The sequence below is a fragment of the Anopheles aquasalis genome, chromosome 2, assembly GCF_943734665.1.
Source record: "Anopheles aquasalis chromosome 2, idAnoAquaMG_Q_19, whole genome shotgun sequence".
Classification (NCBI taxonomy): Eukaryota; Metazoa; Arthropoda; class Insecta; order Diptera; family Culicidae; genus Anopheles; species Anopheles aquasalis.
The window spans coordinates 24,888,818-24,906,255 of record NC_064877.1 but is presented as its reverse complement, the minus strand read 5'-3'; the positions used below and the strand labels follow the sequence as shown (position 1 = coordinate 24,906,255).

Genomic DNA, 17,438 nt, shown 5'->3' with positions numbered 1-17,438 from the left:
GCACATACCAATCGGGGTGACGATTCTTTCGGATGTGGGTCAGAAGAAGAGTTCTTTTTCGAAGGGTTGATGTATGATAATGTTCGGATCAGTGATGGCACTCGTCCCTATTATGGAGGACAAGTTAAATTATTTTGTAAGCAATTTATCGCCGCTTTTTGCATACTTACGCCGGTTCTTCTACTTCACTTGAACGATCTTTCGAATGGATTCAAACTCTTCTCTCCTTGCAACATGTTCAACGAGAAATGTCCGCCATAAGGATGATTTTCTTGAGTGCGTTTATTCCATTTAGCATCCTGGTTTGCTTCGTTCACTCACCCGCTTTATTGCCAAACAGCGTGTTCCTGCCTCTGCCTGCTTGGATCGATGCTGCCTTATGCACAGTGTGCCATTGTGCACTTTTGGCTGTTGATTTTCTTCCAATGTCCTCTCGGATGCTACGACATTCCTGCGGAACGTTTCCGGTTCTCTCTCTCTCTCTCTTCTTATCGCTCTGTTCTGCGCTATCTTCGTTACAAACATCCTTCATTTGTTAGCCCTGCTCGAACGATTCGCGCGGCGTTTATATTGCTCCCTTAAAACGGAGTACAAATCGTGCCCTTGATCGCAGCTCCTCTCTCTCTGTTTCCTGACACTCTGCACTTCTCTGCTGTCCCTTGTAGCTATCTAAATGTTTCGAGTTTCTTTTACGACGCTTCACATATTAGCTGTTTCCGTTTTGCTGCACAGAAAGCGCACCTGCACCGCTATACTATCGTCACGCCACGAGGCGACGTCCTCTCGACGTTTGGGGCGCTCCGTCTGTTGCGCTGTGTCAAATGGTATATATACACAAACACAGTGGCGCACACATCCTCGGCAGGGTGGAGAGAAGGTTAGACTTCACAAATTGATTCGAATGTTTCTCTCAAACCTACAATAAGATTCCCCCCTGCTTACAGCCCAATACAATAAGGTTCCCCCCTGGTTCCCCCTGCCCCCCCCCCCCCCCTGCTTACAGAACCACCAGTTCGTTAGTCTCATCATCTCGTTACAAGAACCCAAGGGGATACATTCACAGTCGCTCGTAATCCTCTCCTCTCACTTTCCTTATCAACCATTTCGTCGCCAATGAAGTAAACCTCATCTCAGGAGGGAGAGTGAGAGGGGACAGGATACGGATTTACCTCCGTTGCAATCGCCGTCCTCGGATATAACAACTTTCTGCTGCTTAGTTTGGCTATAGTACAACGTACACAGTTGAGACACATACTCACAACGGACCCGCAACACAGCAGGTCTCCGCTTGCGCCCGTGTTTGGATTCATTGTTTTTTATCACAATTGTCACTTGGCCGTCCCCTACTACAGCATCACGTATAGTAGAAGTAATATGGATCGTGATCACTGTATGGCTTCGCCCTACAAATCCCCCCTTGTAGACACTGATATTTATAAACGATCTCCCCTCTCCTACCCCTCGCTATCACTGATTGATGGCCAAAGGGTTCATTTGCGGTGCTGGCGTCGCAGCGTAGGGCATCTGGTGTGTGATCGCTAGCCGGCGAAACTGCCGCTACCGTTACCCGCCACCGTTGGGCTCCTATCTCGGCCAGTACCGTTACCACCACCACCACCGCCACTGTTGCTAGTATTACTGCTGCTGCTACTGCTGTTGCTGCTGCTATTGCTATTACTATTCCCGTTAACGATTTCGGCCACTGTTGGCGGTGAAGGATTGTTGTTATCATCTGGAGGGGGAGAAAGAAAGAGGCATGATGAGTTATTGTGAATTGATTCGCATTAATTAGTCGCAAATTACTGCCATATTCCAGCAGGGATCGTCTGTCATGCGTCCATGGTCGTGTGTTTAACTAAAGAACTATAGGAACTGTAAACGAGATAAATCATAATCGGTATTAGCTAATCAACGTATTGCAACATAAAGTACAAACAAGGCTGAAACGAATCTACCAACGGGAAGAGGGAGACAAACGGAAGAAAAGTGCCATATTTTCGAATGTAAATTATACTGAACAGCAAACGAAGAAAGTGGAAAGTAAGAAAAAAAAAACGGAACACATTTCGTACTTTTCATAATTCTTCTGTGTTTGTGTATGGTTCATTTTTTTTTGTAGTTTCCTCGCTTGTTTACATTTACGTAGCACTGTTCACGGTCGCTCAGTGTACAGTACACTACACACAGAGCGCATTCGCCACCTGCACCTCACCTGCGCAGCCGCATCATACTTTTTTCCTTCTCTAACTAAGCTGTGTCTGACCATTCCAGCTCCGGTCCAGTAACGTGCCTATCTCTATCTCTAGGTACTGTAACCTTCTCTAAACACTAAACACACCCAAGCACTCGCCGGCTGAGCACTCTCAAGCTTGCGTACTCTCTCTCCCTCTCTCTCTCTCTCTCTCTCTCTCTCTCTCACTCTCTCTGCGTTACTTTTGCCTCGATCGTCAATTATGTATCCTTGCGCAATCGCGTTATTGTTGCAACTAAAGTAAGAGTCCACTTATAGGGAAGGAATTAAAGCGTAATGCGTGCGACGGGCCATGGGAAGGGAGAGGGGAATACGATACGATAAGCCCTTGTTGCGTGTAAGGACAGGGATTATGAATCGGGAGGCACTCTAAATGTATATTTAAGCGAATGTCTTACAACTACCTTTCAATTTACAAACGAACAAGTTACGTATGGGCCTATGCTACTTCGCGGCGGGTGAAGCAGTATAAGATAATCGTAACGAGGCTCTGGACTGGTGGTACACCTATTTGCCCATCGCATTATCAACTCGATCTTCTCTCATCCAGAAGCGACTGGATTGCATCTTGCTGATGAGGTGCAGCACCGGGGACCGGACGTATCTCGCATATGCAAAGCTGATTACGTCCCACATCAAGAATAGAAGCGAAAGATAAGGCTCAGATGTTTTACGAGATAGCGAGAGTGCGAGAGAGAGAGAGAGATAGAGAGAAGGGAGGGGACTGAGAGAGTAAAGTGGTGTAACATTAAAACAGCTAACTTACTACGCTAACAGACTCACACATGGAACCACCAATCTCAGGTGAGCTTACAATGTAGTAATCTATTCCTTGGGTAGGGTAGCCTAGCCTCTCCTTCGCTCGGGAAGCTAAGATATATCTCTCCATATTGAGAACTATCAGCAAAAAATGTAACACTATCGCTGACACCTCCTCATTTCTGCTGCCTCAGCCTTTCCTTTCCGTCCGTACACGTCTTTGCTGCTCCATATCGGGTGTGTTTGCTACTAGCCTAACTTTAAGTTCGTCAAGTATTTACAACAAATTACAATGCATGTCGTCCTACGTCTAACACTATCATCATCGTGTCCCTACCACTTTGTGCCGTTTTATTCGTTTTCGATAGGATATGTGTAGTCCGAGAAGGTGTTAAGTCAGATCGCCATTCGCAAAGGGAGCCTCCTCCTCCTCCTATGTGAATTACCACATCGCGAACGTTCTTAAACTCTTGAAAGAACATTTGGCTAGGGGCCTATTATCGCTACTGCTTCTACAACTACTACTGCAACTACTACTATCGCTACTGCCTAGTACTACTAATGCTACCGCGTTTTGAGAAAGGTTCACCGGTTTTCTCCTCTCGCTCCATTGTTCAGGGCCTCACTGACAATGACGCTGGTATTGTTGGTGGCCGAGGTAATACCTGGCTCACCATTAGCACCCGTCAGCGAACCACCAACACCACCACTGTTGCCCCTCTTGCCATTCTCTGCATTCGCAGCCAACGTAATCGGTTCGGCTGGCGAATCATCCATCTTTTCATCGGCCATCAACCCCCGCCCACTAGCCGGATTGTGATGGTGAGGCATCAGTGGTGATCTCCGATCACGCTTTGCCGGTGGTGGTGCTGTTGCTACGCCTTCACTGCCACTACTGAGCTTAATCGTACTACTACCGGTCGACACTTTCGTGCGATCATGCTCGTGCTCCGCTGTTATCGATCCACTTTCCGGCATCTTATTACCTGCGGTCGCTCCGGAGCTATGGTTGTTGTTGTTGTTGTTTGAATTGTTGGATGTCAGCGCTGGAGAGGATCGGCTGTCGTTGCCTCCCGTGGGTGCAGCTGCCGCTGAATTGGTGGGAGCAGATGTGTTACCATCCGCCGCACCACTAGCGCCGTGTGTTTGTGGTGGCCCACCTCCGTTGCTATTGCCAGGTATCGTCGTCGGTGGCGATTGGCGCTGTCGATGATGCTGCTTCTCGGTTGCGGCACCATCGTTGATGGTGGTTCCGTTATCGTGAGGCGAAACCGCTAGTTCCTTCCCTGTTGCTTCTTCCTTCGCATTGCTACCTTGCACCGGAGCACCAGTAGGTTCAATAGATTCCTTCGTATCCTTCACCACTCCAGCGCCAGTCGACCCTGCATCTTGCGTCGTTTCGATGCTACGCGAACCGGGTCGTGAATCGGACATACTGCCATTGGTTTCTGGGTGATCTGCACCAGAAGTAGCTGGTACCGTTGCCGATTGGTTAACAGATGCTGCATTTCGGTCGACCGGTGAGGATGAACTGCGTCCCTTCGTTATCACACTACCGCCGCCGCCCGCATCATCCAGTTGCTGTGTAGCGCCACTGGCGGCAGTCGATTTGATGACAAGGCTGTTCGCGATAGTGTCACCAGCGAGTGGTGGAGCAGCAGCTGGCATGCTCGAAGCAATTGATGCGACGCCCAACGCCGCTGGTGGTGAGCGTGATTTGGAGCCGATGCTCGTAGCCGATGGCTCATTCGGAGTGTTTGAGGCCATAGTATTGTTGTTGGTGCTACCATTACTGTTGCTGATGCTGCTGTTGCTGCTGCTGCTAATACTAACGACATTTGTACTATTTACACTGTGATCCGGACCGGACGCAGCCTGCGATGCCGATGTAGGCGGTAAAGGTTGTGGTGCGCCCGGTGGTTCAGCAATACGGTGTTGTGTACTACTCGCACTACGATGAACAGCAGCAGCATGCCGCTGATCGGCTGCAGCAGCTGCAGCGGCCGCCAGTGCAACGTGATGCTGATGGGCAGCCGCGGCCGCCGCTGCCTGATAGTGCGAAGAGGCAACACTAGCGGGTGGAGTAATCACGGCACTGCTTCGACTACTACCCGGGGGTAGTGGTGCTGCTGGCCCCGACGACAACGGTGACGAAGAAGGCGGTGGACCGTGCGGTGAGGGTTGCGTTTGGGCTCCGGGGTGTGATAAGGGCGGATGATGATGCTGCGCTTGCAGATGATGCAAATGATGATTGCTACCGACGGATGATGGTGGAGCACCGTGCCCTGGGTGTGATTTGCTGCTCAGCGAGAGCGGTGAACCAACAGCCGCAGCGGCTGCAGCGGCAGCGGCCATAGCCGCGGCCGTATAGTAAGGATGCGGTGGCGGTGGTGCTGCTGCTGCGCTGCTAATGCTCGTACTACTACTACTGCTGATGGGACCACTGGCGGCCGCTACCACCGGTGACGAAGGGGAAGCTCGAGTGGCCGGATGTGGTGACGGATGGGTGGACGATTTGCTCGACGTTAGCGCCAACGGAGCGCCGTGCGGCGAGAGATGATGAGGCGAGGGGGCCAGATGGTGACCACCGCCGACAACAGCCCCGCCGCCGCTAGCCGACGACACTACGGGCAGCACCGGTGAACCGGCGGCCGATAGGTGTGCCGGTGGTGGAATGTGACCGGCAAGGCTGAGGTTCTGGGCCGAGGCCAACGCGGCTGCCGAATGGGACAGATTCAGTCCACCCATGTGCGCCATGGACGAGTGGTAGGAGGAGTTCATCGTCGAGGCGATGCTGTGGCTGTAGGCGGCAGCGGCCGCTGCCAGACTCGTCGGTATCGACGGGTGGCCAAGGGCACTGCCGGGCGGTGGCGGCTGCGGGACCAGCCCCGCCGATGGGTGCGTCAAGTTGAGCGATGACGCCGACGGTGGCTGTGGCACTTGTGGCAATCCGAGACTCATGCTCAGCCCGAGCGATGGATGGAGCGGATGGTGGGCCGGCAGACCGAGTGGTCCCTGCGGGCGCATACCGAGCCCGAGCTGCGGCGACAGCCCCGGCGGTAGACCCGGGATGGAGAAGAATGGTCGGGGCAGCGAGTGAGGCATCATGTGCATCATACGTTCCCGCTCTCGCTCACGCTCCCGTTCGCGCTGTTCACGCTCCCGGGCTGCCTCCCGCTCGCGTTCCTTCTCCCGTTGCTCCCGCTCACGCGCTTCCTTCTCGCGCTGCTCCTTCTCACGCTGCTGCCGCTCACGTTCCTCCTTTTCCCGCTGTTCCTTCTCGCGCTGTTCCCGTTCGCGCTGCTCCCGCAGCTCACGCTCCTTCTCGCGCTCGATCGCCGCTTCACGGGCCTCCCGAGCACGCTCCTCTTCGCGCATCCTAGCCGCCCGGTGTTCCTCCTCCAGCTTCATGCGCTCGTGAATCGTCTGCATACCCATACCCGGTAGCATACCGTATAGGTTGGGCGGATAGGGTAGCGACGAGTAGAGCTGGTGGGCAGCGGCCGCCGAATGATGGGCACCGGCCCGTAGCATCTGATACCGCGGATCGAGATAGATGGCCGGATCGTGATACGCTAGTGCCGCCGGGTTGAAGAGATTTGCTGTCGATGAGATGAAACAAACAGACAGTCCGGTTAGCGGTTGGTTGGGTGGATCGAACAGGGCCGCGTGCTGTACGATTCTCTTACCGGGAGGCATTCCAGGAATGGATCCAAAAGCGGCCGAGTAAGCATCCATCGGAAAGGCACCGCCTGGGTGCGGCAGCCGATCATCCGGTCTGTACGGTTGAAAGCCACTTCGGGCCAATAGTTCCGATTGGATTGAATTCGAGCTCGGTGCATTCAACCGTGGCATCTGGTAAGGGTAAAAAGACAAGTATAAGATTAGTTACACGATAATTAGAGACATTAATTCAAACAACCGAGCTAAGAGGTTCAATACTGCTCCCACTAATCAATTCCAAATGAATTCAATATTAATGGAACCAATAGAATGACAGTTGGCGTCACAGAATGACATCTTCGGTCTGCTACTAGCTTAAACCATCGTTCAAGTGCTCTTACCTTCTCCGGTGGCTGTGGTGAGGAACGCTGTTGCTGTTGGTGCTGCTTTTTCGTGCCTTCGACACCGCCACGGCCGGAATCCGGTGCACTGCGGATACGTCCATCACCGGTAATGATACTACCACCACCCCGTGACTCATCTCCTCCCCTTCGATCCATCGATGACATCGAGGAACTCCCTCGACCATCCATCGGTAGACCCGGGCCACCGTTTCCGCCGACGCCGCCACCACCATCACCCCGATCCCGTTCACGGTCCCGATCCCGATCCCGATGATCTCTGATCTCCCGATGAACGGAGGAAGAACCATTTCCTCCACTGCCGCCAGGTCCTGGACCTCCGCCGTTAGCACCACCACCGCTACCACCATTTCCTCCGCCTTGCTGTGGTTCTTCGTCTTTACCGTCCGCCTGTTTCGCCAGATTACGCAGAGCTGCCGCAAACGATCCTCCTCCGTTGCCACCACCGCCACCACCACTACTGCTGCGACCACCACCAGAGGAAGCGTTCTGGGGACCGGACGAACCGTGCATGGCACTGCCCGGAGGACCACCACCAACTCCACCGTGACCGACCGCTCCTGATGAGAGCACACCGTGCGGTGATTGCTGAGACTGCTGGGGTGGTGGAGGAATGAGTCCCGGTGAGGCGCCGGGTGGCAGATGGTTGGGGCCACCGATCATGTGGTTCGAGTGCGGCGAGGAAGACGGATGATGCAGCAGCTGCTGTGCTGAGGGTGGTACCGGTGGGGCCGGGCTTGTGACCGGGCGCTTCTGGGCCAGTTTCGATTGTACTGCAAGGAAGAACAAGAACAAGAAAGCAAAAGAAAAGGTATTTAGTAAGCGGTACTATAAAATCTGTTGCAATAAATTCACTCCGACATGATGAATATATAACAATCGACAATTGAAACGAGTTACTTCGATAGATTCCAATACATTAAGATTGCAGATTTCGGTAAATTGCATACAAATCTGAAATTTTCTATCATTAAACTACCAAATGACATTCGTTCACTGCATTTCGCTCGAATGGCATGCGCTTCAGCGATCACGAAGTAGGCGTACGGCATCGCAGCAACCCGAAAACGACGAGTGTGCATTGCATCTCGTTAATGTCCCGAGACTCTGGTGATGACATGAACGCACAGTTGCCACCTCGACGAGTAGATACACTCCACGAGTACAGCGGACGTGGCCATGGAATCCATTTTGCCACGGAAAACCAATGGCCACGCTGGTCGAGAAGTAGACAGGTCACCGTTTCCTTCTCATCGTGCCAGCAACAGGAAGAACCAACAACTGTCGACACCGTAACCGATGGTAACAGCAGCAGTAGCAACCCCATCATCACCACCATAACCACCGACGGAAAATTCTTGATGAAAGCGCAATAATGCCAACGACCATGGCACTGATGACTCCTTCCCCTCTCTCTCTCACTTTATTTATGGTTCACTGCACATTCGTCAGCCGCCAACAAACTCGCCGGAACTGTGTCGGTGTGTGCATTGGAGAGAAGAAGAAATTGATACCATGGCAATGCAGCAGCAGCAGCAGCAGCACAGTCCTTGTCAGTATCGTGATGGTCAGCGACACCAACGGAGATCGGTCGGTCGGTCGGTGGTGAATCGTTAAAACAGAGTAACCGGGACCCCTTCAGCGGACCCGTGTGGTCACAACCGTATCCTCAATGATTCCCGGGACATAAAAGAATCCATTTCGAAGCAGACCGGGTGCTGGGATGGTTCCGGGGACTTGCATGTCCTCGTGTTCCTCGAGTTATTGACCATCGCATCCCATGGCTACATATTCGATCACGGAACGTTCGTTCGGTTGGTTTGCGTGTCTGGCTGTTCATTGGTCGGTTGGATGGTTGGTTGGTTTGTTTGAGTGCTTCTACAGGGAAGCTGCAGAACGGTATCGTGTTGGAAACGCAACGGCAACGAGTAGCGAACGGTGGCCACCACAGTCGATCGATCGGGACCGGTACCGTACATTTGATTAACTTTTGCGCGCAATGGACGTACTTGGAACGTCCATTTTGAAAAGCCGTACATGTGGAACCGGTGACCAGTTCAGATCGATCCATCTCTCGCTTCTCTCTGTCTCTCGCCGTCTCTCTTTGACTAACTGGCTCCCCTTTTGCTTCCTGTTGAATCGAAATCAACGACTAAGAGTTCATCATATCACAGGACATGTCATCATGTGAACCTCGCTCCCTGAACTGCCACAGCACAAGAAGCATGCTGCTTCTGTCCAAGCGACCACTACACTTCGATACATAGCAGCACGTTGAATGTTCGAGTATGGACCCTCCCTCCACAGGCTGGGAGAAGCTGCTGTAATTAATCCGAATTGCAGCCGTTGGCGCGTGCTGATCGGCAATAGAGCGGTGACATGTAACCGGGCGGACAGCAAATTAGTCGTCACAGCTCGAGTGTCCTTGTGGTGGCACTGTTCTCGCTGCTGTTATGGTTACGGTGTGCCCGTATCCTTGTTGTCGAGATATGCCGATATGACACAGGGTACAGGTACACTATCCTTGGCATGGATGATGACCACCATGAGGTTGCGTGGTTTTCGATACCTGGGCCCATGATACGAGCTGGCAATTATCAAGATTTTGAAATTGCACGTTCGATAACAAGCCATCGAAGGATATTTTGTGTTGCAACATGTATAAAGTCCTTTGAGTTCCAATTCCAAGCAAAAGTATGAACAGATAAGCACCGGATTGACAATCGATCGACAGTGAGCACAAAGGTGTGCACCTTTTTGTCGTTCGCCGTACTTCTACTTATCTAAATCTTGGTCTCAATCCTGTGGCAGAGCAAAGGCACGCAGCTGTAATTACGGTGTAATGTTTGGTAATAATTTTATGCTTCACCAGGATCCGACAGAGCACAGAGTAGAGCAACCACCCCTCGGAGCAACTGGATTAGGACCCGGAGGAAAAACAGGCACTCGGACACAAAAAACCAACAAACTCGTTTTCGCTTAGGGCATTTATACTCCTATAATCCTTTCTCTCCATCCCGGTGTAATGAAGGGTGTGTTGTCTATGGGACTATTTCACACCATTTTGAGCGAACACATGCACACATGCAACTGGATCCATGGCGAGATGGTGTATCAGCAACGCCACAGCAACACACCAGACGACCCTTTCCGACGGAAGCGACCAGCAAATCCCACCGGAGCCGGAGGTGACGCCTGGAGCTGTGTGCGCTCTGGGAGAAGAAGCTGGACGAAGGTTGAGGTCCTGTGAACATGAGACACATGCACCAGGCAGGCGCAGCAGGAACAAGAAGAAGAACATTCGTTGTTCGGAATTGCGAGCAAGCTGTGCGCCGCCAATGATCCTTCTTCCCGTAAATAGAGGGTTCTTTTCTCGGTCGCATCATGCGGTCCCTCACAGCAGGAGGGCCGCTCTTTAGCTCAGCCGGCATCTTTATCCGATCCGATCGGGTGCTCGGTCTTGGCAGGATCCCGTGTGTGCTGGATCACTTCCTTTTGCATCTTATTTTTGCTTCACTTTTCTTCTTCTCATCTTCGGTGTTGTTTCAAAGACGCCTCTCTCTCTCTCTCTCTCTCTCTAGGAGGACAGCCACAAAGAGGGGCGCAGAAGCTTATTGGTATTATTTACACCCTGGTGCCAGGACCCTTCGTCAGGACACCCGTGAGCGAGAGGAGAGGGGCGCGACGATTGTTCACAATGCGTTTCGGCAACGTTCCGAGCCGAGAACACTGAGCTGACGTAGGGTCTGGTTCTAAAGACCGGATCTCGATACACCACCACAGCAGCTAGCTAGGACCCGAGGGCACTAGCGACGTCGGAACCCCGTGACGAACAAAGTGTAGAAAAATCACTTAAAGATAATTGTTTGCTGTTGTAGTTCCATCGGGGCTTTTCTTTTTTGTTGTTTGCTTCTTCCACAACCCCGCGAGAGCCACATGCGATCATTTTCCTCTTCTCAGCCCCTCCACTCCATTTCCAATTTACGTTCAATATAGGTCATGTGGTCTACTGGTTGGTTGTTGGCAGCAGTCTGCTCCGGATACCACAACAGGAGAACACTTATAACATGTTCTTCTAGCATTCATGACGCAGCAGCAGCAGCGGCGCAGGCACGTCATTGCGTCAAGCTGGGGTTCCAGCTGTGTGAATGGCGTTCTTCTTCGAATGAATTAGCATTTACACAACCGGAACCCGGTAAAGTGGGACAGGAATTGGTGGTCCCTTGAGACGCTCGAAGGATTCGCTTCTGCAGCCACCGAGGGTACCGTTAGCACCTCCTTCTCGGATCGCTAAAAATGGAGTTGAAGCGGAGTGTGTTAGTGCCTTTGAAATGAGTTCAATCCGGGGCCATCCACATTGTATATTCATCACACCACTCTCTCGTTCTCGTTCTTCTTCCCTGGTTTGTGGCTTGCGGAGTCTGTTCCGGTTGATGGTTTGGCGGGTAAATGTATTTATTTCGATGTTAGCACCGGAGTAGTGTTGCTGCTGAGGGATCATCAATAACATTGCGTTTGTCTCAGAGTGTGTACAAGGATGAATACGACGCTATTGAAATTGAGAACGAATCTGTGGGTTTTGTAAGCCAAATGGAGGATAAACACAGAGTTGAATGCAATACCAAAGTGAAACACCTTTTGAAACAGTCCAATAATTGCAATGGAAGTGATTGCGAGCCGTACAAGAAGCAAATCATTGAGAGAACATTAAATTATGTTTAAAAAACCGGATTTACGATTTGATTGTGTATTAAACAACAAAATTACAACAACAAATCTTCCTTCCTTCCTAAAAGATGAAAGCGATTAAATGAAAAGGTCATTTTAGGCTTTTCTAACAGAAAAGTCGGATGAAAATTGACAAAGTTACAAAGCTTATTTTGAAATTTACCCCAGTGAAGTTGGTATAAGCATAGCGCTACTCATACTAAATGAATTGACAGATTGCTAATACCACAAAAGCATTGAAGAAAAGGACACACTGGCTGTCCAAACTCTAGAAACATAGCAACACAACACGATGCTAATCGTTTAGCACGAGTCTCGAGTGCATGCTCTTAATAACAAAAACGGAGAAATCATGACCAATCGATATCCGAGACACTTCAGAGGAGCAGAAAGATCTCTCTCTTTAATCTCGCGTGAGTGAGCAGTAAATCAGATTTGGAGGAGGAAAAACATTGGCCAACCACGAGCCCCTTACTAAACACTACCATCATCCGACTTCCTTCTGGCTAATAGTGGGATCATTTGACTCCATTTGAATCGAACGAGAGACGAGAGACGACACCCACAGCATTGCGAAGACAACACATCTGGAGAGCATCGTCTCCTGAAGGGAATTTGTCGACCCCTCGGCAGCAGCACCACAACACCGACCGACTGAAAGGGCGATGTATGGCGTACGGAAGTGGACGGTTTTCGGACGGGGGAACGGTCGTTCGTTTACAGAAATACAAACACAACGGGAAATAATGAAGCAGCGAGAGGAAACCCTCAAAATTCCCCGATTTTCATCATCCTCCCCTCATCCATCAGTGGGAGGGAAAAGCGATACCGATTGAAACAAGATAAATATAGGCACTTAAGTGAGTGGATAGTCCCCCCCGCTACGCGTTCACCCTCCTTTTGCCACTGCCGCTCACTGCCGGGAGTTTGTGTTTACAGAAGTTGCCAAGATGGCAATAAAAATAAAAACGCACATCTATTACACATTCAAGCATTCTCGGTGTCGTGTTTGGGATAGGGAGGATGATGATGCCTCAGCAACGGGCAGCAGCAGCAGACCACCATCGCCCACACGAGGGTCGAGGGACCCGCATTTTCATTTACCGGACCACCAGAGGCCAACACATATCTCATCGAAAGTAATATTGTTGCCGCCACTCCTCCACCGGCTGCTGCTGGCCGTCGAAACCAAACACAGCTTTCCCTTCATTTTTCCGGACGCTACGGTCCTGTGCTCCGTCGTGCTGCGTTGGTGTGGCATTAGTTTTCCCCCTTTAACCCGGAGTATCCTGTTACACCAGCACACCAGCGCCGAACGATGATGATGATGCTGGCGGTGGTTCTCCGTTCTCCGAGTTAGTTCATCAAATCATTCGCTTGTTCCGGCGGTGCTGGTGGTGCTCGGGGAGGCGACGGTACAGTCTGGATTCCCCAGGACCCACCAAGAGGTGGCGCACATTCGACAGCAGCAACCACAACGTCAACGAAAATTTCGTATTGGATTGTGGTGCTGTATGGGCCCCGCCGGGTTGGGTGTATATTTTCCAATTTTCCGTAGCTGAAAACGGAATTCCGAACTTTCCAACAATGCCAACTGCGGCCACAGCACTACACGGCAGCAACAGTAGACGGCAACATGTTTAACAACCTTTCAGCTGCTGCTGCTGCTGCTGCTGGTGGTGGTGGGCGGGGTGGGCTGGGCTGTAGAAGGTGGAATGTCACCACAAAACGGTGCGCGCCTAAGCTATTATTACAAAATGGTTTGTGAGTCAGGCCGGAGGCCGGGTACCGCGGAACACCATCAGCACCACGACGACCAGAAGTTAATTGAGCGTTTAATTTTACTGCCACCGACCAGCCACAGGGAGAAAGAGAGAGCCTTCCATTCGACCGTTTTGTTGCGGTTGGTGGGGTGCAAGGGCAGGGCAGGAATTTTCGGTGGAACGCCACCGCCCCGTGGCGGACGTGGCGTGGCGAGGAGGGATGAAGATCAACGCATTCCTGGCATACTCGCACTGAGAGCTAGAGGGAGAGGGCGGGGGAGTGAGATTTAGGTGACCGAAAAATGCGACCCCACCGAGGGGTCTTTTTAACACGAAAAAGGCAAATGGTGGCCCCGGGCGGGGAGAATTATGCGTGTAAATTAGAAATTCCATTCAATTCCAACATAACTCCTCGGAGGGAGAGAACGCCGCCCTCTACACTTGAGCACTAGTTCCTTCATCAAGAAGTCCAACAGTGGGACAACGGACCAACGGGGATTTGAAGTGCGGATGCATAAAAATAAAAAAAAACGACTCCCTGAGGACCACAGATTGATGATGAGCGTGGTGAGTGGCTGTGACAGGAGCACACGAAACGAAACCGGACGTGAAGCAACTGTGGCATGGCAAATTGGCGTCGGACCACCCTCCAGGCCAGCCCAGGGAGTTCGAGATGTTAGTCACATCATAACTTGCGTGCGTGTCATAGAACCGTTTGCGCTCCACACAGCGCGCGGCTAGCCATGACCGATGGCGTGTGGTTGCGTGTTTGCCAATTTGCGCCGTGCGTCCACGCGTTTCACGCCTTCGCATCGCACCCACCAAATGTCCAATCATGCGCCATAGAAAGGAGAAGGGAATTCAAATCGATCGCAGCGCACAAACACATGAACACTAACAAACAGCCAACCCATGAGAGCACTAATCGAAAACGAGGGTTTGGAAAATGGTAAAACACACATTAAACCAGACAAATTATGTTGTGACAATTGATGTGTGTTCTCGAGGGGAAGGGGGGGGAGGGGGGAGTAAGCAAAAGCTGTCGAGAGAGTTTATAACCACAGTCACCGTCGCCGTCGTCGCAGTCGTCGTGTGTGATCCAACGGAAAGTGTTCCAAGAAACTGAAAACCCCAAAAATACAAAGCGTGGAAAATTGGTATCGCCCCGTATTTGCAGCCATGGCTCTGTCACCGGGACGACCACCAACTCATTTTAACGACGACGACGACGACGAAGCTACTCCTACACGCGTTCACTTTTGCTTTTATTTCACTAAAGCCAGTGAGTGACGATGGGAGAGGGAGGGATCGGAAAGACATCAACCATCGTGTGGCCAACATGTGTAGCACGCACCACACCACACCACGTCGTCGTCTCTCTGGGGCCCATGGTTTCGGTTGGAAGTTCAAGCGACGGAGCTGACAAAGTTCAAACGAAGCACGCGGTGATGGTGAGTCAAACAACCGAACCGAACCAATCCAAACGCGCTAGCAAAAGATTAAAAGCAGAAGAAGGAAAACGTAACAGAGTAAAGGAAACCAATCGAGACCAAGAATGGCATCAAACTGAGGCCGACAATAATAAACAAACAACCATTTAACACAACCGCCCTGAGGTACATGTGCTGTTGGTGGGGTTGGGGGGGGGGGGGGGCATGGTTTTAACTTTTTCATGACGGATTTCAGACGCGTGAGCACACTCCTCGACGTTCGTGTGATCAACGGTGTCACGCAGTTAATGAGCTCCGTCGGCTGTCGTCGTTGGTGAAAAATGAACCCACGAAGAACCAGCGACAAAGTGTTCCGTACATCAGCACGGGATCGCATGATTGGTGTGGATATCGTGAAGTTGGATTGACAGGTTGCTGGGTTTTTGGTGCGTATTTTGTACGACGATCCGGATTAGTGATGATGAGGAAAGATGGTCTTGATTTGGTGACACTGGTTCAACAAGATCCGGAAGGTTAAAATGGATAATTTACTTTAATTTTTAAACCAAAATGCTCCAATAGTCGCAGGGAATTTCAGTGATCATAAGAAAGAAGATTCTAATATCAAATATTAGGCTATCAAAAATTGCCTTTGCGTTCTTGAGACAACTGAATAAAAGACGAATGTTAAAAAAAGAAAGAATTGCTCCAGAAATTTGTCGATAATTTACAACCTAATCATAAGTTACCATAACAGACATTCCTCATTAGATTTTGATAGATTTCATGGCGTTTAGTAAATTTTGAGCTCCTGCTCGCCTTAGCAACGAGTATCATAAACTTTTCGAATACACCCGAGCGAACCAAATGACAACATCGACGAACAACGCGATTTGGTCTGTGAGGATGAGGCTGTATATTGATTCAGCTTCATCTGAAAATCACCCGCCGCCGGGAGAAAGAAGAAATAAACACACGCAACCCAGAAACAGTGTTCCCGGGCACGTCTCCGATGGATACCGGGATTGATGTTTTCTCAATTGGTCTCCCCGGCGGGGCCGCTGTGTCTTTTGTAAGTGCCTGTGGTGGCGAAAGGTCCAAATGGTGCTGCTGTTTATGTTTTCTTTTCTTTGAAACAAAAAAAAAAAAGAAAAGAATGAGGAGCAAACAGCGTCCCGTTTTTGCGTTTTGGAAAAATATATATTTTTAGATTATTTACTTTTGATTGATCTCGTCAGTGTTTAACGGCGACTATCGCTACGATTGACTACACAACGCGCAGAACGTCTAATCAAACATAAGACGAGATGATGTGGGCACGCTGGCTCGCATATCAAATCAAACAACATTTTTCCCGGACCAAAGAAAGGACTCCACTGCAGTCTTATCAACAACAAAAGTCGTACGGAACGGTGCGGCGAAATGAAATGCCGTAAAAGTGCTCGAAAGCAAGGCTGGCACCAATAAAAGATGGCGAACGAACGATGAGCAGCAAACGTTCGCTCTCAGGAAAACTTTATCCATCAAATGCTTCTCCACGTCACGCCGGACACCAGCAGCAGCAGCAGCAGAATGGCACGGAGAACCCTACAAACACAGGAAGCTGCCATAGATTTCCGGCCACGAACACGAGGGGGGGGGGGGGGGGGGATCAACGAAGACGACGGACGAACTCAAGCGAGACGCGACGACGGTGGTAGCACAAACAAATAAACACCCACCACCCAGTGCAGGGTCCATTCCAGGGAGAAACAACATTCCTCACTTCCACCCCCAGATTATCCCCGGATGCACGGAGTGTGACTTTGCGGCATGGCGACGAAAACGGCGGAACGCAGCGCTACGCAAGTGAACAAAGAGCAACACAGCAGCCAGGCCAGTCACCATGCGAGAGAGAGAGCGTGTCCGGATTTCGCAGTCCACAGGAAGGTTTAATGGTTTACCCCCATTAAAACACAGCCACGATCGCTACTACTACCGTGCAGGAAGCGAAAAAAAGAAGAAGAAAAAAGAAAAACGACACCCAAGCACCGGCCAGGACCCGTACCAGAAAAGAAAACCAAAAACTGAACGCAATACTTCAAACAGTCATAAAAGAGAAGTAAAATCCGGCGCACATAAAACGGGAAAAACCACCACCAGCCACCACCAGCCACCATCACCACTTTTCCTCCTTGAGCGCGGTGGAATCATCGACCCGAGCAAAGAAATCGTAAAACATCACGACAAATGACGATTACATAAATAGTAACCCGACCACCAGCGGCGGGAAGTGCAACGGAAGTTGGGTGAGGACTGAAATATGGTCGCAAATAAAACAAAAATACGACCCCAACACCCACATGGTGCGCCCGGCTACACCACCATCAACCCGACGACAGTGTCCTCGCGGAAATGGAAAAAGGAAAAACTTAGGAAGAAA

At 50.8% G+C, this 17,438-nt stretch overlaps 1 protein-coding gene across 1 annotated transcript in view; it reads right to left on the bottom strand.

Moving 5' to 3' along the window:
- Positions 1 to 990: 990 nt before the first annotated feature.
- LOC126571420 (uncharacterized) overlaps positions 991 to 17,438 on the bottom strand; it is an 87,967-nt gene continuing 71,519 nt past the window's right edge. Inside the window, exons 13-16 of the mRNA XM_050229911.1 lie at positions 7,075 to 7,868; positions 6,700 to 6,865; positions 3,997 to 6,612; positions 991 to 1,732 (exon numbers count right to left, since the gene is read on the bottom strand). Of these exons, the coding sequence (XP_050085868.1) occupies positions 1,539 to 1,732; positions 3,997 to 6,612; positions 6,700 to 6,865; positions 7,075 to 7,868 (3,770 nt within the window). The 3' untranslated portion in view covers positions 991 to 1,538. The remainder of the gene's footprint in view (positions 1,733 to 3,996; positions 6,613 to 6,699; positions 6,866 to 7,074; positions 7,869 to 17,438) is intronic.